Source organism: Salminus brasiliensis, chromosome 14, assembly GCF_030463535.1.
Source record: "Salminus brasiliensis chromosome 14, fSalBra1.hap2, whole genome shotgun sequence".
NCBI classification, from domain to species: Eukaryota; Metazoa; Chordata; class Actinopteri; order Characiformes; family Bryconidae; genus Salminus; species Salminus brasiliensis.
The window spans coordinates 12,618,988-12,640,945 of NC_132891.1; the positions used below are offsets into that span (position 1 = coordinate 12,618,988).

The window sequence follows — 21,958 nt, forward strand, 5'->3', positions numbered from 1 at the left end:
TGACGGGCAGACGCCCATTCCCGACTCTTGTTCTTTATTGAGTAAACATGCCATTATTTTGAGCTGCTAAGTCATCATTTTAAGATACTTACTATGTTTTCTTGATTTCTTATTATTGTTAGATCCTTTCCCATTATTTTGAGACGCTTATGCTTCTTGAATGAAAAAAAAAAGTGGTGGGAATGGGTTTCCATATTTTTGAACATAATTTTTTTGTTCGCATTTAAAAAAAGCCCATCTGTTTGTCATATCTCTATTTTGTTGTTTTACGTTCTCACAGTCCATGGATATAGACCGCTCAAAATTCAAATTAGGCAAATATGACAATTTACATGAGACAAATGTTGTATTTTATTCATATGCATATAACCACAGTGAGGCTATTCAGCAATCTGCACAGCTCTTATCACAATATTTCCATCAAATGTCTACATTTTGTTAGTGTTAGAAATAACACAGATTATATATCCTATATAATAGAAGTGCTCGTATATAATATTGCACATAAAATCATTGATTTACAACTGTACAACAAGATCCAGTCCAACTTTCCACATCTTGAAAAATGTGTAAATAAAACAGTTAATAACAGTGTTCATTTTATATGTGCAGCAGGTAGGAGAAATTAATGAAGCCTTAATGAAGCACCTGTTCATTTAGGTGTTATGACACCTTTAACCATGTAATAAACTAGACAACTAGACTAGAAACAAGGAACCTCTGAATAGATTGTGTGCAGTTTTCTCTCATGTCGTATGGCTCTATCTGGTACTAACAAGAATTATTTGACTCAATAGTGGAACTATTCTTGTATCTATATTAAACAGTTTTAATATAGATACATGTTAAATGTTCTTTAATTCTTGAAATAACTATTTACAAGATGTTTTTCCATCACATAGAAGAAAGAAAATCACCAGGCAAACCATTTATTAAACTTTGACATTGTTCTTTGAGTTGCCATGGTTCAATATACACTCACCAAGCACCTTATTAGGAACCTTATCAGGCCTCTCTTTGTTCTCAAACCTCAGGCCTCAGTTTTCTTGGCATGGTGCATTAATCATGCTGGACATAGCGATTTGAAGACAGGTAAATAGTAATCAAATAGGCTGTGGCAGTCAAACAGTGATGGATTAGGTCCATGGATTCATGCTGCTGGTGGCAAATTCTGACCCTATCATCTGTGTGCCTCAGCAGAAATCCACATTAATCAGACCAGGTCATTCATTCATTGTACAGCTTTCTGTTTTTGACTGAAAGAAGTGGAACCCGATGTGGTCTACAGCTGTTGCAGCCTATCCGCCTCAAGGTTCAGCGTGTTTTGAATTCTGAGATGCTTTTTTCCTGTTATCTGAGTTATTACCTCTCTCATCAATTAGCCCTTTCCATCTGCAGAACTGCCGCTCACTGCAGTTTTTATCTTTATCGTCCCATTCTGAGTGAACTCAGAATTAACTCAGATTTAAACTCTGTTGTTCTGAATATTCCAGAATTGCAGCAGTTAGCTCCCGGTTCGACACCAGCAATCACAAAATCACTGTGATCACATTTTGCCCCCATTCTGATGGTTTATGTAAAGGTTACTGGAAGATGTAGACTTGCATCTGCTTGATTTTATGCATTGGATTTCTGCCACATGATTGGCTGATTAGGTAACTGCTTGTTTGAACAAATGAACAAGAGTTTCCAATAAAGTGTTTAGTGAGTGATAATTCACTGCCTTTACTGAATAACACTTGAAGAATTAGGTGTAGCATCTTAAAGAACATAACAGCACCTACTCACTGTATCTTGACGTATATAAAGTAAATACAGAAATACTCCTATCAAAATGTATATGTAACCCTAGTTGGCTCCATGCAACTTCTAGGCACTTGTTTGCAGCCATTAGCAAACCAGATTCTAACTGCAAAGTGTTACAGGTCTACTGACTCAGCATAAAATAAACCAACTGAATTCAGTTCAAGTGTAATGTGGATGGCCCATGGACCCTAAAGGGTAAAATAAAGCTCAGCACAGCTTATGTAAAATTCTGAAACATTTAGTAAGATTAAGAGTGTGGTGACTGCATTTCTGCCTGGTTTATGTCAAAACCATGTATCATCTATAAACAAGCAAAGAGACCAGCATCTACCAATGCGCTCTTACTGATGACCTTCGGAAAAAGCCTACCAAACCCGACACTTTACAGGTGGATTCATTGGGCTACCTGGTTTGCAGTGAAAAGCCTCAGAAAAGGCATCAAAGTTCTGCAATGATCCCAGTACTCTGAAAGCAGAAACATACAGGGGTGGTGGCTGTGACACAACAAGAACAAGACCATATGATCGTTCAACAGCTAAAAAGCACAGCCGTTGTGTACCTGTAGTCCAGGGGGCTGTGGGAGTCTGTCCTGATAGACTGGCTGGCGTACTCAGCCCGATATGTGCCACACCACACCTGAAATAATTCAACAATGCTCTTGTTACAACAATGGTGACAGAAATAAATACGCTTAGTGTGTTAAATCTATAATGTTGTTCCATCATAGAGAGTGGAATGGAATATTGATATTGATGGGTGTGGGTATCAGGTCAATATCAGCAGATCAAATATCAGAGGTAAAAAAGGGTCTATCGCACTGTTAAACATATTATTGGCTCATATCTTAGACAAAAATCTTTTTCTTTAATTTTTATAAATGAACTGAGTTTAATGTTCTGTGTAAACATTCCCATGTCCATAACTATAAAAATGCAGCTGCAAAAAAAGCCTGATTTAAAATAATCATGCCACAAAACGGCAAGCTCAATTTTTCTCTTTAAACTGATTATCCAGGTTTACTACAGTATTAACTGCCACAGCTCTAACCTGTGCAAAGTTCAGGAAGAACAGCTGGTCATTATTCAGATCAAGGCCAGGTAAGTAAGGCTCCTCACCCTCTGTTTCGCACCACTTTTTGTAGGCCTGGATGGTAGAAAAATTTTACCTCATGAACAAACATTCATTCATTCATAAAAGTAGTGAATTTGATTGCTGTTATTTACAGCAGTGATCACCAACTCGGCTCCTGGAGAGCTATTAACTCCCTAAATGTGGTGTGGCTCCACAAAATAAGGTGGATTAACTAAATGTCCAGTGGAAGGGCTGATGACCACTGATTTAGAGGATTGTGATACGGATCTATGTACGTTCTGGATGTTACCTTGTACGCTTGTCGAACTCCTCCATTATCTGCAATATTTTCTCCCAGAGTACTGATGCCACACACCTGCCATAGAGAGCAACATTCCAGATGGATGATTAGTTGAGATCTTCCAAAGGAAGAAGTGTCCTAGCTGACTACATAAGCTGAAACCCATACACCCAAATGCAATATTCTTGCAAACTTACATTCTGCCCCCCTGCAAGATCCCATGTAAAATTCCCATACTGCTGCACCATACACTGTGACTGGGCCCGGAAGTGTTCAGCAGAGAAATTACTCCACCAGTTCAGCATATTTCCATCTTTGTCGAAATTCCGTCCTTCATCAAAAACAGTGCAAACGCATTAAATAAGAGCTCTAACATTTGACAGCTTGTGAGACTGGATTCACAACTAAAATTTAACATACCATTATCATCAAAGCCATGAGTGATCTCATGACCAATAACCATCCCAATTCCTCCAAAGTTAAGGGCCTGGAGCTGCTCCTTACTGTAGAAGGGAGGCTGTAGAATCCCAGCAGGGAACACTGTGGGGCACAGAGACAGCTGGACAGACTGGGTCAGCGTGATTGAAAAGTGAGCAATGTCAGTGAAGGTACAGTGACTCGGCAGGAATGCCCTGTTTCACTGAGGACATTCTCTGTAATCAAGACCTTTGACGTCTGAAATGAGCAGCATTGTGTACTTTCTGGCATTTTAAGGGACCATCGCATGCAAAAGTCCATGTACAATATACTAGGCTGCACAGCTAGCCTGTTTTGAGTGTATCACGGTTGAGATGTCCCAACCATTAACCTATTTACACATGTTAATATATTTATCTGTGGTCTTGGCTCACAGAAAGCAAATGTCTCATTGCAGATTTCCAAAAAATGGAAAAGATGGACATTTGAGTCCATGTTTCACCTCAGATTAGCCAACCTGAAATGAGGTCCTTACCCTCCTAGTGTTGGGAGCATTGCTATCGGAAGAGGCATGTGTTAAGTCCTTACCCTCCTACAAGAGCTCACACATGCTAGAGGGAGTTATGAACGGGTGGGTTAATTGCCAGCACCAAAATTGGGAGAAAAAAGGGTGAAAATTCAACAAAAAATATACAAAAGTAAAGAAAATGTGACCAAGTGTATCTATACTAGTTACTGTTACTGTTTGGGGAAAGGTCCCGCCTATTCCTGAACCAGAGATGGTGATTGGTTATGCAACTGAGTTGGTCCTGACTCTCTGCTGTCCTACCCACAACTAAAATGGAGATGCTGTAGAGTTTGACTATCTCTACGTGTCTACAGGTGGGCTGGATTAGAACCACCGCTGCTGTAAAAGAATAGAAGGATTTCAGGAGAAACAAAAACATAGCTATGTGCCCTTACCTATCTGGTTTCTGTTGGGAGAGTAGAAAGCATTCACCACTGCTGCTCCTATCATCCAGCTGTCAGAGCATGGAAGTGCATAGAATTGAAATTACAGATGCTGTGTTATGCTTCTCAAACTGCCACAAAATGTCTTACTGATTCACAGGAAATCAACTCAGTCACCAAGTTCACTGTAAAAACCCTCCAACACAGGTCTTATTAGAGGGGAACTCACTAGTCTGTGTCTACTGGTTCTCTCAGATTCCTCAGGCCCCTCTGAGCTGCTGCATGTAGGTTCTTCAGCATGTTCTCAAAGTACGTGTCCTTACTGAAGTTAATCTGTATGAACAGACAGAATATCTGTAATGTCTGCAGTAACTCGAACAAAAAGCTCATTTAAAAGAGGTTCATCTTAATGCACAGGCAGTCAGAATGTTTAGCAACTGTTTTTGGTGTGTTTATCCTCAGTATATAAAATGTGTGCTGGTACTGGCAGTGTAACAACAGCATTAAGTGTGTTTAATAGCTCATCTATGATGTGATGTGTTGGGGACGGGAGAAGAAATAGCAGGAGTTGGGGGTTTCCTCAGTACATGTTCATATTCCAGATCGAGTTTGTCATTCTCCTCCTCCAGAATGAAATCAGGGTAGCCAATCTGATCTTTTATAGCCATGGCCTAAAACACAAATTAGTACCAGGGTCAGCTGTAATGTTCTCTTTTAATTGATATTGTTAGTTTTTTTTATTAATATAAGCCAAAAATAATATTCCCACTACATGAAATGACAAAGGACTACATATCTGTGGCTTCATCTCACCTTATCTCTGGCCATTTTCTTGGACTGACCATCCATCCAGCTCAGCTCTTCCAGCGTGTCTACAAAGGCCTCCTGAATTCTACTGATCAGCTCACGGACCTATCAGAAGACAAAATGATGGGTGGTGTGAGGAGTCACCTTAAAGGAGAATTGTACCCAGGACTTTATGCTCATGTTAAATGGTGCACTGGAGAAAAATCTGCTGACTGTTTTATTTTACAGTGGTAGTGAAGGGGGTTGCAATGTCTACCACCCAAATAATTCATTTGCTCTCTGTGGTCTTCAGCTTTTCTTTTGGAGAACTACCATCCTCCCAGGTTCAGCTCCTCCAGAGCTCTAACAAATCTAAGTTTTAGAGTGAATTACGCCATACAACTGCCGTAAACAGTGCTGACTCTTTAGAACACAGCATTTCAGATCAAGCTGCTCTGATGCTGTTTATGAATTGAATTATGTAGAAATAAAAAACATAGCAAAACAACATCCTATTACCATGCGTTTGCTCTCTCCTGCAAATGCCTGCTTGACATACAGAGCTCCGACAGCATTCTCCATGGTGTTCTGGACGTAGCGCACACAGTCTCTCCAACGTGCATCCGCCATCGTGTTCCGGTACAAGGCCTAGCGCAAACAACACAGTTCAGCTCCACCAGGCTGCTTTAGTATTACCAACTGTACTGGGTTACTGTCACTCACCTTTTTATACTGTGCCCGAGCATCCTTAAATCGACGGCTCAGGCTGCTGACTCTGTCTATGACGAGGTGCCAGGTTAGGTAGTTCCTCAAAGTCCTGCAGAACCAGAAAAAAGCTTTAAATTCTGTTTGAATCCATTTTAATCGCTTAGTACTAGTTGAGCAGATTCATAGAGCCTTAATATGCAAGCCAAGGGACAGCAACAGGGACAACATACTGTATGTCCTCCTCTGGTTGACACCAGATATAATAATTACAATGAACAAAACAGAACATGAGAATTATGATTAACCCATTCATGTCCAAAAACTGATTCAGTATCAATAAGGAAAATTCTACAGACCTTCTTTTGATTGGTCTAAAGTGCTAGTATATAGTAATAATAATAATAATAATAATAATAATAATAATAATGAATTACATATAGTTACAAATCATTTTTAGCACTTTTGTAATCAAAATGTAATGAGACTGAATTTAGTATGATAATGTAAAGGTATATTTAAATATGGTAATTTAAAAGATTTTGTCAGATTTGCACTCAGGCAAGCATCTCAGAATTCAAAAATCTTTGGCAAGATTTTCCCAAAATATTAGATTTAGGAGTAAAAGAACCATCCAGAACCAACAGCAGAAAGATCTGTGAGAAAAACCAATGACTAATGTCAGAAACGGATCTAGTGGACTGGCGATTGTGTTTGATATATGGAGATAGCAGCTCTATAGTGTCCAGAAACAGATCAAGAGTTACAAGCACATACAGCATGAAGCTAAATACAAGCCATTACCCAGCTACTCCACTCTCCACAGAGCACAATGGAGTTGAAAACAGACTATGTAAGTGACAGTATCACCTGTTGTTGTATTTGGCAAGCACCTCACCAAGCTTCTGCAGGTACCGCGGGCAGTACACTACGACCTCCTCATCAGGCTGAACTGTTATAGACACGTCTGACAGGACGCCCGACACAAAACGTGTCCAGTTGAACCCCTGCAAAAGGAAAACGACCAGCTTATTTGTCCCTCCTACTGAAATGGAAGAAAAGAGTCAAAGCACTTACATTGAGAGAGAATGTGCTGTGTAAATCTCGCAGCGTCATCTTGTTATAAAGCGAAGTAACATCCTGCCTGTCCTGAGCTGGGCTGGTTGCCTGAGGAAAACAAGGGCAGCTGCATCCATGCAGAGATGTTCAGTACAACCCAACGCTTTAAAATGTAAAGCTGATGACAACACAACTGTGTGAAATACACTACGGCATCAAAATATAAAGCTGTCCCTAAGTAAAATGATTTCATCTGCTCAGTCAGCTCTATTTGAATTAGACAAGGCACTGTATTTGTCTATTACATTCGCAATGTCCATCTCCAGCTGCATCACTTGCAGTGCATCCTCCCGGACTACGGCTTCATCTGTTGTCAAGTTCCTGGCCTCTCGTGTCATGAGCATTACTGATATCATGAACTTTAGGTATGCCTTGCGAACCTGTTAGACACATAGAATGCATATAAGAACTAATATACATTTATATTATAACCTCGAGATACGTTATGTGGACAAAAGTATTGGGATACCTCCTTATTCATTGTTCCTTTTAAATAATAATAATTAAAAATAATAATTAAAATATATGTATCCTGCTTTTGTTGGAGCAACTGTCCCCACTGTCTAGAAAAGGAAGGCTAGATTTTGGAGCACTGCTGTGAGAATCAAGAGCGTTCAGGATGTTGGATGATTACCGCCACACCTCATCCCCAACCCCCCAACTCAGTCCTCAGATTTGGCCTGGCACCAAAAGGTTCATGTTTATCTGCTCCAGAGAGTCCTATTCTATTGGCAGTACTTCTTTACAGGGTCTAGACGAGCTGCATTTGCGCATTTGCACATCTGTGTCAGCAACAGGTGCAACTTAAAGTAGGTGAATGCATTCATTAGAAGGGGTGTCCACAAATATTTGGGCGCATAGTGTACATTACACTGCTTGGTAGGAATACTGTGAGGTGCATTACCGTTTTATATTCCCCTTCTTCACTGAAATAGTAATCCCGAGTGGGTAGCCCTTGCCCTGGTTGATCAATCTGTCAAAGGAGTGAAGTTTGGGTCTGTGATTGTCTTAGAACATAAGGCAGGCTGAAAAAGTATCCAAGCATTTCTCAGATTGGGAATAATGTGTTCAGTTTAGTGTAACGCACATGGAGGACGTGCTGATTTGAGTCCAGATCGTCTGTCCACACAAACAGGTCAAGCAGCACCCTCTTGTGGAAGTGGGAGTTGAACTTGGCCAGCGTGTCCTCCAGACTCCATTCAAAGTCTTTCCATATAGAACAATAAAATGACTTTTAGAGAAGTAATCATTTAATGCCTAGTTTATCTAATCTATTATTTATTTAAGGACATCAGGCGAGCTGCTGGTGGAACTGAACAAATCCAAACTGTGACTGGAGTTTCCCAGAGAAGTCAGGAACCAAACCTCTGTTGTTCTAACTAGTGAACAGATGTAGTTCTAACTAGTGAACAGATAAAGACCTTTACTGACAAACGCCATATGACTACTGAGTACTGTATTACTTATGTGTTTTCGGGTTATTCTAATGTTAAATAGTGTTTTTAGGCTTGGGCAGTATAAGGTAATATTGTATACCGTGCTATATAAAATGGCAATGTCTGATGTGTCAAATTTCTGTTCTGTGTCTATCTAGTTCATGGCCAAATTAGCTCATCCCCCCATGTGCATTTACGAGCCCCAGTGTAGCACAGTGTAGCTGCATGTTTAGCACTGCTGGGTTCAACTGAAAGACAGAGCAAGCAAACCTGGATGAACCAGTTTACTAAAAGTGCCTGAAAACAGTCCAAAACACTCCTAAGACCATTCACTCCACTCTCAGATACGAGGCTTTATTCTCTAAACGTATGTGATCTGAACCTCAGTTTGTTGGAACAAGGTCTGTGCTGTGGTGGTTATTAGCCTGCTAGCTGACTAGTCTATAACTCGGTTTAGCAGTTAATCAACATCAGCTGCACTGAGCTGTCTGATAGTCGGTAGAGCTGTAGTCAAGCTAGTTAAGAAAAAAACTAGCTTAGCGAGTGGGCTACAGATCCACAACCCTGGGGGAAAACTCTTATCATAACTAAGTTAATGCTAACCAGCTCCTGATTCAGAGCAGTTTTACATTAGTAATTGATCAGATTAATGGTTTAATATGTATTTAATGATTGTTTTAAAGCTGTGCAGTGTTCACTTTGTCACCTTAAATTAAGGCTGGATGATATTGTATGGAAGCCAATTACATGTAACACCCCCCTCCCCAAGCCCCCAGAATACTATGGTATTACTTTGATTATTTCTTAGATAGTATATTGGTCTGAAAAAAAATGGCCTAAATGCCCAACCCTATTGGTGACTATGACATTTGCGTTTTACAACACAACTCATTATAGCCATTAGTTTTGTCAGTGCAAACAACTTGGATAATTAAAAGAATAATCTAGCTAATGATGCCCTTTAGCATCTAGAACAGAACACAAATGATGTGTGGATGAGGATTTACCCACAGTACCATTCCAGTCATCAGACGCTACAGGCCAGCCTCCAACATAATCAATAAGGTCCAGCAAAGGCTGAGCACCTCGCTTCTCAATTAAATCTGAAAACAGTATTCCACAAAAGACAGCACAGAGCAGCAGTACTTGCAAAGTACAGGAGAAAAAACAATAACAATCTATATCATAAACAATCATTAATATATACCATTAGTCAATGATAGTATTGGCAGTAATAATAGTTCTAGCTTTGCACAATAATGCAGAACTCACTCTCATTCATGCAAGAAGCATAGAGAACCTTTGCCTTTCGGAAAGCCTCTCTGTCCAGCTCTTTATCAGTCTCCAAAAGTCCTAAAAGAGAAGACAGATCATCAGAAGACATCAGTCTCCCTTATTATATATGTATATATAATAGTTGAGCCTGGCATGTCCGGTATATCAAATCACTTTTATTGTAGCATCACATTACACAGGTAAATAGAAATACTAAACATTTACACATTAACTTTTACTATACATATACACATATTATACATTATCTTTATGTACAATATTGCACAATATTTATGGTGGTATGTTTATTTGTTGGGCTATATTCAAGTTATAAACTACTCTAGATTTATTGTATTGTATTTTAAGGTAATGTGCTTGATTATTGTATGGTGCAAGCATTTGTCACTGTACTATGTACAGTGAAACGTGTCCTCCACATTTGACCCATCTGTGGTAGTGAACACACACTAGTGAAATAGGGGCAGTGAGCACACACACACCCAGAGCAGTGGGCGGCCAACTCCAGCACCCGGGGAGCAGAAAGGGTGAAGGGCCTTGCTCAAGTGCCCAACAGTGGCAGCTTGCCGAGCCCGGATATCGAACCCACAACCCTGCCATTAACAGCCTGGAGCTCTAACCGCGGATCCACCACTTATTATTTTAGTATTATACTGCAATACTAAACGCGTCTTTTTATTGCAATTTGTGGAGTCTTGGTTACTTGTGCTCTTGTACTTGAGCTTGGTTTTGTGCCGCATTGAGGAATCCCTGATCAGGATGATCATATTGAAGCTCTGACCTTTGAGGATGGTTTCCAGCTCATCTCTGAGGATGTCAAAGACACTGTAGCGAGAGCTGGTCTCTGGGATCACATGGCGGTCCAACCAGCCACCACAAGCAAATCTGTAGAAGTTCTGACAGGGCTCCACTTCTTGGTCCATGTTCTGAAGAAGTCGTGCAGCTGACACAGAAACACAGAGGGAAACCAAAAATAATGTATGTGTGTATATATATATATATATATATATATATATATATATATATATGGACAAAAGTATTGGGACACCTGCTCATTTATTGTTACTTCCAAATTCAAGGGTATTAAAAAAGTGTATCATGCTTTTGTTGGAGTAACTGTTTCAATTGTCCAGACAGGAAAAGCTTTCTACTCAAATCTGGAGCATTGCTGTGAATATGTAATTGCCTTCAGCTACAAAAGCTTTAGTGAGGTCAGGATGTTGGATCACCATCCTACCTCATCACTAACTCCCCAACTTATCCCAAAAGTATTGAATGGAGCACCATCATTCCAGAGAACACAGTTCCACTGCTCCACAGATTAATACTGGGGGTGGCTTTATACCCCTTTAGTCAATGCCTGGCATTAGGCATGGTGCCAGAAAGTTCAAGTAATTGAATGTATTCCATAGAAGGGGTGTCCATAAACACTTGGACACACAGTGCACATACCATAACACAAATCTCATACATTTCAGTTAGGTCTTACTAAGTTATGACTATTCATATGCAGTTAAAAGTATTAAGTCTAACTCATTGGGAATGAATTTAACTCACCAGCAGTAACACAAGCAGGAGTGGTGCACACACTCTTGGAGCTTGGACATCCTGTAAGCACAAAAATAACTGAACTTTTGATCTTTTGCAGGTTATTAAATTGTCTACTGAACAGAATCATACAGGAGTCTAATGCACTGTTGTTGTTTTGTTGTTGTTGTTTTTTTTTTTTTTTTTTTGCACATTAGTCCAGGGGAGGCCTGCTGGCTGGTGGCTGTGTGTTGCTGGAATTCAGCTGTGTCAGCCCTGTTATTATAGCCTCTGTTGGCAGCATGGGTGATGAAACAGCAGATTACAGATGATGAAAACCTACAGAAAAGCTCAACAACAAGAAATATAAGAAACAGTCTACGTCCAGGTTATGGACTGTGGAATATTTATAGTAAACCTAAGACAAACAGACATATTTCCCAAAGGATAACTCAGTGGCTGCATCCAAAACTGCACGTTATATAATGTCAAATTCTACTTTATATATATAAAAAATGGTAATGGATAGTAGCAGCCAGTGTTTTCCAGCTCCAGCCGTGTAGTCCACCTGCAGGACGCAGGATGGTGTGTGGAATCACAAGATTAGTAATGATCAAGACCTTTACCAAACTACAGGGTGCAGATGGACTGTTGTATGGAATCACTGGGCTCTCAGCCAAAAGACTTACCTTCTAAGAATTTCGTGCTCCTTGGTGCTCTACCAAATTGACCTTTCAGGAAAGGAGAACATGTCATTGTAAGAACACTCAACACACACACACACACACACACACACACACACAAATAGAGCAATAAACTTAAGTAAATTTTTATAGTAAACGCTACAGAGTTTAGATTTGTACAATAGGACTTTTACTGTATTAAATACAGTGATTGTAGGAATTTCACTATATTATAGGACATACATTATATAGTAATTTCTAAATAATATGAGTAAATGTGAACATGTCTACAGTCATTTCTAACTCTAGTAGCTACAGTACCCCTACAATAATTACTACTATAAAATGACTGTACAGTAATGCAGTAACTGTTAGTACAGCTTTTTTTTTATATAGTAATTGAATATTGTGGCATATATACCACAATAGATTTTACACTTGATAAAGCAACATATTAGCAGTTAAATACAACAATAATAAAATACTAAAATTAAGTTATGATATCAGATGTGGCTGAACGTGTGTAAAATATCTAGCTATAATAATAATAATAATAATAATAATAAGACTAACGTTATTAAAGTACTGTAAGGCTTTTTAGCATTTAACATTAGGCTTAATAAAAAAATACTTTAAATAAATATTATTATATGTTGCTGTTTTTACACCACGTGTTTAGTTTAGTGTAGTTTAGTTAGCTTAGCAGCTTTCCTCGTGAAACTCACAGGAATGCCCTCACCTTTCACTGCGGCCACGTAAACAGCGCTGAGTCCCGCTAACGCACAGCTCACCGCCAACAGCAGCGCAGCCAGTCCCACCTCTCTCACAGTCCATCGCTCCTTTCTTAGGTTTCTGTCGTTCATGCTGTCGCGTGGCCTGTCGCCTCCACTTTTCCTCTTCATTAAGAGAGATGCTGAGAGCTTAACTTTGTCCTTGGCTCATAACCAAACCCGTGGGAGTGACTGCTGACTCCGATGCCATTCAGAGCAAACAGAGAGAGAGAGCTGTGCGCTGTGTAGTCCACAAGCCTGTGGTTAGCCTAACTTACTGTTACAGTATCACCACTGTGTTCTGTACCACAGCACATTATACTGTGTGCAGTTCCACAAAAGAGCAAAAGTCAGATTAGCCTGATTAAACAGGATTAAGTAAATACTGTAACTTCAGAGTGAACAAATTCCAAGAAATATGCAAGTCCTAAAAAAAGAAAGGAGGCGTGTAGGCTATTTTAAGCAGAGAGTATGTGACAGAAAGAAAATGCAGTGCAGAACAGCATGAGCATAAATAATAAAGACTGAGTGAAATAGGAAAGGTCTAGAGTCCCTCTTTACACCTAAGCTAATAACTCAATGTGCTCAAGGTCAGTTTCCCTACTCTAATCACGACAGCCCTGTTCCTTTTGCATGTACACTTTTTCGGGGATTGGGACACCGGCTCATTCATCGTTTCTTATTAAACCAAGGGTATTAAAAGAGTTTATCCAGCCTTTGTTGGAGCAACTGTCCCTACTATCCACGGAAGGCTTTCTACTATTGCATTCAGCGACAAAAGCATTAATGAGGCCCGGCTATTGGATGATCACCATCATTCTGGAGAACACAGTACCACCATACAATGCTTTTCTTGGCATTAGGCATGGTGCCAGTAGGTGGGTTCATGTGCTCCAGAGAGTCCTTTTCTATTGGCAGTACTTCTATACAAGCTGTGTGTGTGCATTTGTGCATCTGTATAATCAATAGATGGAATGGGAGTTGCTGAGTGCATTTATTAGAAAGGGTGTCCACAAACATTTGTATAGTGTAACCTATTTTAAATGTCAGGTCCATAAGTATTTGGACAATAACATTTTTACCTTTGTACAGGCATTCCTGTTTAGGAATTTATTAAAAATCATGTACTTGTGTGAAACATTATTCCACAAAATACCTCATTCTTTAACAGAGCCCAGGAACACTGAAACAGATAACTCATCAGCAGTGATTTCCTCAGTCTGAATGGCAAATTGTAACCAGAACTTCATATTCGATTTAGTTTTATTTAATTTAACATTTAGTTACTGATTCCAAAACCGCATCTGTACTGTTATCTGATTGGTCTGCTGCAGTTACTCACTTATGCTACTTTTGTATTACTACTACAATCACTAAGTGATTTTATGGGAAAAAATTTTTTACTTCTTATAAAAACAGTACTTTTACAGTACAGTTAAGACTGCCCATGTCGAAGCTTATATAGACGAAATCACATCATTTTTGAAATCACAATTACTCAATTAAACTTGATCACAAAAAATCATCAAAGGAAACAGTAAAAAATTACTATAATTTTTAATCTTTGAAAAGCTATGATGCATGATTTGTTATTTCTCAGTTAAGTAAATTTCTATTGAATGGCCTTTAAAAACACCCATGATTAATCATCAAAATAACTTGTTACTCAAGGACTCCAAGTTCAGTATTGCTTTCAATGCACAATACATGGACTAGAGACCTCTCGCTTTATTCTGGCCCTGAGTCGCCGCAACTCTGTGTGGCTGCTGTCCACCTTCAGGCCGCTCTCTGTCAGGCACCAGGCCTTGTCCAACTGTTGCTCTCCATAACGTTGTAAGGCAAAGCGCAGGAAGACCTCAGCCAGTTGGGGTCTGCCCGGCCCAGCGTCCACACACAGCAGTGTCTGCTCCAGGTGCAGCTCCAGAGCCTGAGAAAAGTCATGCAGAGCAAATTCATCCCGGGAGCAGAGCAACAGGCTGCGGCCACGTCGGCACAGGTCCTCCGTCCACACGGCAGGCTCCTCACTGCTGTCCGAACTGTGACAGCAGATGACTCGGTCCAGGTCTGACACTGCCCGCTCATGAAGACCCAGCTGGGCCAGGCATGCTGCACGCTGCCGCAGGTGCTGGAGTTTTGTGCCACCCACTGCTTGCACGGCAACTGTCAGCAAAGCCAGGGCACGCTCCCACTGTCCACTCTCAGAGACACTGCTGGCCTCCTGAGATGCTGCCTAAGAGTGAGAAAGAGAGGAGAGCCCTTTACCTGGACACTCAGGTACTACATGACATCTGGAGGAGTAAAAGTGCATCATAATTGAGATCAGAGATTTACACGTATAATGACCACATATTATTCAGGCCTTGCAAAGATATGAAAACACAGCTTATACAGTAGTTTTGCTACATTACCTGTGCCAATCTTTTCTTTTGTTGGGGCTGAATGAGAGCCAGAAGGAAGTCTAGCGCTGAGGGATCTTTCTCAGACAAAACACTCAAACATTTGGCTGCCAATCTGTAGCTCTGTTGAGAGCTCTCCACCACTCCCCACCTGGCCTGGGCTGCTGCATCACGAGGCTCCTGTCCAAAGACCTGTCGGAGATGCATACCTGCTGCCTTCACCTCCCCTGAGACAAAGTTACAAACAGTTAGAGGTTTTGACACATCTATAACCCCGGTACTTTTTTGGTGTTTCACTGGGGAGAGAAAAGAGCTGGGGTAGGACAGAAACTTCACCTCGAGCAAGCAGTGTGTCTATGTAGAGTAGATGCCACCTGGAATCCCTGCAGTCGGTTTTCATCAGCACTCCACTAATCAGAAAGGCTTCTCTTAGACATAGCTCTCTGCAGGCTACAGGGTTAGTCGACAGAATTGTGGAAAGACTGGCACGACAGTGCTGCTGTAGCCACTCACAAACAAGCTTCCGGGCCTTGTCCTTCAGGGACAGAATACTCTGAGTGACTTGTTCTGCATCAACCTGAAGAGCTGCCAGTATGTCTTGTGTGGTTTCCTGGAAACAGCAGAAAGGAGAGTGCTTGATTGCAGTTCAATACAGTTAAAAAAACTTTAGATGTGTTTGATGTAGTGTGCAAACATTGTTAAAGTTACAGGCTGTACTATTTATTCTCCAGTACATACAGTTTCCGAAACTATGCTGCAAAATCACACTGCAAAAAATAGCAAAATCTAAGATAAAATACCAGTAGCTGTGGTTGCCAGAATTTCATATTAAAATATAGTCATAGATATTACAGTATGCTTTTTTGGCAATCATACATTTTATATTCAAGTGCTGTTTTGTTTACAGTACATTACTATGAAAAATATACATACACTGTAAAAAAAATCAGGTTAGGCAATCAATCATTATATAAAATATAAATGTACACCCAAGAGAATATAGCCTGGGGTGCACACTGACAGTGAGCGAAGGGGATGTGGCCACGTCCAATATGCAAATGTTGCACACTCAAACCCACTGTATATTACTAAAACAGCACAGCTGACTCAGTTCTACATTCTTGTTGAGAAACAACAACTTGTGAGAAATAATTCAATCCAACATCAGCTTTGTATTTTTCACATTTTGGTGTTAAAATCATTGTAAACAAATTGCAACTGGTAGCATGAGTGTTTAACCTAGTATGAATAGGAACAGGTTTGGAAATGCTTTTTAGTTCTAAGTGGTAAAGGTAGGTAAAACATTAAAAATGTAAATATGAATTAACTCTGTTTTTGGTACTTCAGCTCACATAAAAACAGAGCATGCAGAAGTCTTATAAGTCAAATGTATCACAATTCATTCTGCACTTATTTTCTCATGAACATGATACCTTTATTTAGCATTTAACACATTATTAAGTCAGATAAAGACAAAAGTTAAGGTTGAAGTAACTCCCACTGACAACTACAGGGGGCAGTATCACCTAGAAAAAAAAAACAATTCAAATAATTACCCCTGTAGTCTTGTTGGTAAGCTGCACTGATCCAAAAACCTTGTACCTCCACAATGGCAAATTTACAAGAAAAATCTTTGCTCTTTTTTTAATAAAACGTTTTTCATTTTGACCAATATAAAGAACATGATAACATGATAACATGATAACAAATTATTCACATTATGTCAAAAAGTGAAAAATAGAAAAATGGAGATACAAGGTTTTTTGCATGACAGTGATGACATGTTCCAGACAAGTAAAATGATGACACACAAAACATAAAACAGATAAAGATCTGAAGTTCTAAAAATGTTTGATACCACACCTTCTGCTGGTTTACCATGAGATAGGTAAACCCTCTCCCACACAAGGCTTTGACATGATTTGGGTGCTCCTTAAGTATGGTGGTAAAATCAAATATGGCAGTCTTTCTTTGGCCCAGTAGAGCATAACATCTTGCTCTCTCCAACAACGAGTCTATTGCCTCACCACCTAAAGGATCAGAGTGAGCCTAGAATTAATCATTTTAAAAAGCAGCTTAGAGATTTTGCATTAAGTTTGCAAAATGAGAGTTAGTGACAAGTTTACAAATGAATAAGCAAACAATATAAATAGCACTTATACAAGTGCAAATATACAACATTCAGTTGCCTGGACTTCATTACATTCGGGTTTTCTAAAGAGCCAATATTATAGGAAGCACTCTACGTCACACAGTCTATTATCAGTACAGTCACTTCCTCCGAGTACCACAGAGCAGCTTTTCCTAGCCAGTCAAACAAATACTTTCCTCCACTGACACCATTGGACACATCTGACAAAATAGGTCCCTTAGTAATGGTAACCGCTGTGGTTATTTACTATTTGAGTCACAAAGCAAACGAGAGGCATGGTTTGGCCTTAAGCTTAAGCCCACCTGAAGCCATAATGGCAATGGACAGATAGGCCACAGCCTCTCTGATGGCACCTTCCTCCTGTTGGCTATCCAGAATGCGTTTGGATGCACTATGACAGTGGTTCTTCAGCAGTATCCTATCCTTTGAGGATGCTACAGAGAGCAGAGGGCGTAGGCAGCTGGTGTCCCCACAATGGATGAGCTTCTTTAGCAGCTGTAAACCACATCGCACGGAAAGATCACAGTTGCAGTAAATTGTTACAACCGTAAGCAGAATTATTTGAAGGCAGTGGAGGAGTCAAGGGGTACCTGGTTGGCATCATACAGAAAGCCTCGATGCAGTTGGAGCAGGGCCAGCCGGACAAGGATGGGTGAGCGTGAGGACGAGTGCTCTATGCGCAAGAGAAGACGGTACGCCTCCTCGACACGATCCAGCTGGTACAGAGCATCTGCAGATAAGATCTGGGGGGCATCTACACCTGGCTGCAACTCCATCAGGAGAACACCAAGAGCATGTACACCTACAGCCATTCTGAACACAATCACAAATCACAAAAATGTTTTTCACAAAAAAGCAAACAAATACATAATTCCAGTCGCAGAACATTTAGTTCCATAGCAGTGAGTCAATATTCTACTGCAGCTGCAAAAAAATAACTCTTAAAACAACTGACTAAAATACCTGTGGCCTTTCTAGTTGATCTGCTCATTTATTAAGTAGACATTTTCCTTTTTAGTTGAAAAGGCATTGTATTTATGAGAATATATTATAATTTTTCCCTAACTACACTTTATAATCTACAATCCACAGGAAATCAGTATGACTGTAAAGAAGTGCACATAATGAGAAAATGTCAGAAGTGCAAAGATGGAGGTTCATGGAAACTTCCCCTACCTTATTTACACTTCTCTTATTTCTTAAACTATTTATTCAGCACCCGTTTCCTCATATGTGATGATACTGACTGTGTACCTAAAACACACTGGCAAATTATGCAAGTGCGAAGCGGTTCAATAGTGCCATTTCCTAATAATGGAAATCTAGCTAAAGTGCATATGGCCAGTCATACCACGTGGCACACTGGCTTTGACAACTACATCATTCTGAAACTCTACATAAAAAAAGACCTACTAAGAACTTTTAAACTTTTTTTTTATAAAATTTTTTTTTGGTTTAGTCTGTGTTGTCTGGGAGCATTTTCATGTCTACACATTAGAGGTGTAAATCTCTCACTTTTTTTAAATACATCATGAATTCTCAGATTTCACCACAATTCTACTGAATTAATTTGCTACAATAGTAGGCACTTTTAACATAGTAGAGGAATGAAGACAATAAAAAACAATTCAAAATTAAAGCATTTGGATCACCACCTTCAGATTAATCTGTTGTTCACCCGGCCTTATAGTCTTTAATCTTTTTTCCAAGGAACACCGTTCTTTAGGTGTTCTTTACCCTAAAGAAGAGCAAAATATCAAACAAAGATTTCATCCGAGCCCTAATCAGTGCCTGGCAGTGCGGGTGATTCAACAGCATTGATTTTGAAGTATTACGGCGTTTTCACACCTACAGTTTGTTTGCTTTGGTTACGAGTTTGTAGTACTTAAGCGTTTTCCCCTTGGTTTAGTTTGGTTTGACACAGGGAAAAAAGTGCAAATGCAAATAATGCATCACAACAAACCATGTGAGAACGTTCTCTCTGCTTATTAGTCAGACCTGTCTGAGCAAGGAAACAAGAAAGTAAATAAAGGGAGAAGGTCCTGTATTCTGGACTTTGCACTTTTCTGTGCAGTTTAACATGGAGCAACAGCAGAGCTGGCCTTTATGCACAGCTGTAGTAATTATCTAGGCAACATACCAGGTTTAACTGCACCTGCAAAGCTGAATAGCTCAAACTTGTGAAGTACACCTGATAGTTGGGTCGACATGCCCAAACGAACCACACCAAGTGTAAAAACTAACAAGTCCAATTAGCCAGACTAAAAAAGTATATGTGTAAAATTGCCCTTACAGTCGATTATTATCTACTGCAAAAAAATGAAAGTAGGGGGGAGCAAGCACAAACTAACACAGTTTAAAACATAGTTTTTATAAAATAAAACTTCACATTTTCTCTTTACAAAGTCATCAGTAAACTTTGACCCCCTTCAGAGAGTTACTCAAGCTACAAAACATCCTCTATATGGTGGGGTTAGTTTTAAGACATTTTTTTACAAACTGCTGAATTGTTTATAAAATATAATTAATTGCTCAAATATCGTTAATGTTATTTAGCAAAAAACATTAAGTGTTAGGTTGTGCCACACCCCCTCTACTATGCAGTAATACAGTACCCTTCCTTGTTGAGGGCATAACTCTCTCTTGTCTCCGTAGATGTTTGCTGGTTGCTTGATTGATGATCCTGGACTGAACTGGCACCTGAACTGCTACTCTGCTCTCCAACCTCTTCCAGCATAGCCCTGCCCTGCTCCAGCAACACAGTGCACAGCAGCCCTCTGTAGTTCCACGGCACCAGACATCTCACAGTCAGTGCCGTGTCCTGATGCTGAAGCCGGCTTGCTGTGATGTAGTCCAAGGCAGTCAGGTAGTTTGAGCTGGCCATCATCCGCAACAGGCCTCTGCCGCAGAGTGCACGGACACAACTCGGAGGGTGAGGAGCGCTGTGCTCGATTACAGCCTGAAAATCCTCCAGTGCTCCTTTATGGTCCTCGCAGAGCAGACGGGAAAAGCCACGCAGCACCTGCACTGTGTTCTGATAGCTCTGCTGGGCCGGAGCAGCAGCAGCTAGCTGGCTGCTGATGGACAGGGCTTCTCTAAACTCCCCACGCAGGAGCAGGCAGTCTGCAAGCCGTACCCGCAGTTCCCTGCCCCCTCCATCCGGTTCCAGGTGGCACAGAGCTCGCAACTGTGCAATGACAGGGTCCAGTAACTCCAAGCCTTCGGAGGAACGCAGATCAGGCCTGACCAGAACAGTCTCCCTGAAGCCTGTCAGGCCTCTTTCGGCCTGCTGTCGCAGCTGGACACGGGCTGCCGCACCCGCACCGCTTTCGGAGAACAATCTCTGGAACTGTAACCTAGCCGTCGCAGGGTGAACAGCAAACCCTTCACCAAGGTCTAAGCAAGCCTCTCTTGCACGCCCACCAGTGGAGAAATAGGCAGCCGCTCTGCCCACTAATAGACTAGCTTTCCTTTCTGGTGTTGTTCCCTGCACAGCCAGGTCCAGACTTCCTCCTGAGTCACTCTGCGATCCAGATAATCGCAAAGCCAGGGACAAGGCCTCAGCACTTTCTTCAAACTTTCTGAGGAAAAACAAGACAGCTGCTTGAAGCTCCCTTACCAAAGAATTGTCAGGTGAAAGAGCCACAAGAAATTCAACTGATTCTGAGGGAGAAAGTTCATCAGGCCTTAGTTTACAATTTACAGCACTCTCCAATTGGCATCCAGGTTGGAGGATGGGAAACTTGTGAGACATCTGCTCAAAGAAAGCTTTGACTATTCGAGGCAGATGCTCCACTTGCCGACTCTTTAGCAACCGTACCGTCTCTGATCGATTTCCAAGGAAAGCCTGCAGATAGAGCAGAGGACCCTTAGGGTTTGACGGATCAGAAAGCAAACAAGCCAGAGCTCGAGTTAACTCCAGAATTAAACGTGTAGGACCCTCAGGACGAGGCATTCTTTTTCCTTCCAGAAGAGCCGAACATCGAGTAAAGATTTCTTCTGAGCCCTGGCCAGTCCCAAGCAGGACTGATTCCATTTTATAAAGGGAGGCGGAAACATTATTGGGGCACAAAGTTGACAGGAACACTGCGGCAAGGCCTTTGTTGAGGCCCTCCATCGAGCTCTGTGTCAATCCACGTCCATCAAGCCAAGCCTCCAGAGAGGAAATCACTTGGTCTAAATAGGACCTGTCCAAACTGCGCATATGTGTCACAGTGGATCCCGCATGACTCCCAAATGCTCGGGTATACAGAGCTGCTGCTCTCCACACATCTCCAGCCAAGAGGATTTTGTCTCCATCTCTGCACAGCTTCCCAGCTCCTAAACCCTCAGGGAACCCATCCATCTCCTCCAGTGCTCTTGACACTGTTGTAATGTTCACATGGCATCGCATCTGTCAAAAAAATTAGGTTTAAATGAAGACTGTTGTAATTGGTAAAAATTTGCATTTGTACTTTTATCTTAACACCTTGCACACTATATATGTTTCTTGGGCGTTAGTGCTTGTTTTGCACGTTAACGTTTTCACAGGACATACATTGTGTA

General features: G+C 40.8%; 2 protein-coding genes across 3 annotated transcripts; both read right to left on the reverse strand.

Moving 5' to 3' along the window:
* Positions 1-2,156: 2,156 nt before the first annotated feature.
* On the reverse strand, positions 2,157-12,958 carry LOC140577187 (membrane metallo-endopeptidase-like 1). Of its 2 annotated transcripts, XM_072697028.1 has the most exons (23): positions 12,835-12,958; positions 12,102-12,143; positions 11,443-11,493; positions 10,667-10,828; positions 9,865-9,945; positions 9,600-9,695; positions 8,244-8,362; positions 8,061-8,129; positions 7,402-7,536; positions 7,115-7,204; positions 6,908-7,044; positions 6,056-6,149; positions 5,852-5,980; positions 5,360-5,458; positions 5,134-5,217; positions 4,776-4,879; positions 4,559-4,617; positions 3,599-3,718; positions 3,376-3,509; positions 3,188-3,253; positions 2,854-2,949; positions 2,366-2,442; positions 2,157-2,271 (listed from the first exon to the last, which is right to left on the reverse strand). In XM_072697028.1, exons 1-23 carry the CDS (start codon positions 12,956-12,958, stop codon positions 2,172-2,174), a joined length of 2,268 nt encoding a protein of 755 aa, XP_072553129.1. In that variant the 3' UTR covers positions 2,157-2,171. The 2 variants fall into 2 exon arrangements, with proteins under 2 accessions (XP_072553129.1, XP_072553130.1); XM_072697029.1 differs by lacking the exon at positions 12,102-12,143 and having other exon boundaries at positions 11,443-11,476; positions 12,821-12,958.
* Positions 12,959-14,507: 1,549 nt separating this feature from the next.
* Positions 14,508-20,372, reverse strand: ttc34 (tetratricopeptide repeat domain 34). The gene is made up of 7 exons (XM_072697171.1): positions 20,029-20,372; positions 18,004-18,226; positions 17,716-17,908; positions 17,125-17,291; positions 15,598-15,871; positions 15,274-15,488; positions 14,508-15,095 (listed from the first exon to the last, which is right to left on the reverse strand). Exons 1-7 carry the CDS (start codon positions 20,298-20,300, stop codon positions 14,559-14,561), a joined length of 1,881 nt encoding a protein of 626 aa, XP_072553272.1. The 5' UTR covers positions 20,301-20,372; the 3' UTR covers positions 14,508-14,558.
* Positions 20,373-21,958: the final 1,586 nt, after the last annotated feature.

Bases quoted from the DNA above. Each gene is read 5' to 3' on its own strand.
- ttc34 (XM_072697171.1), bottom strand. From the start codon at position 20,300: ATGATGGCCAGCTCAAACTACCTGACTGCCTTGGACTACATCACAGCA. The intron at 17,909-18,003 runs GTACCCCTTGAC...TGTGGTTTACAG, and splicing joins TTCTGTATGATGCCAACCAG to CTGCTAAAGAAGCTCATCCA. The intron at 15,489-15,597 runs GTGAAGTTTCTG...ACTTTGTCTCAG, and splicing joins AGACACACTGCTTGCTCGAG to GGGAGGTGAAGGCAGCAGGT.
- LOC140577187 (XM_072697028.1), bottom strand. From the start codon at position 12,958: ATGAACGACAGAAACCTAAGAAAGGAGCGATGGACTGTGAGAGAGGTG. The intron at 8,130-8,243 runs GTGCGTTACACT...CTCCTTTGACAG, and splicing joins CAAATCAGCACGTCCTCCAT to ATTGATCAACCAGGGCAAGG. The intron at 7,205-7,401 runs GTAATAGACAAA...TGTTTTCCTCAG, and splicing joins TGGAGATGGACATTGCGAAT to GCAACCAGCCCAGCTCAGGA.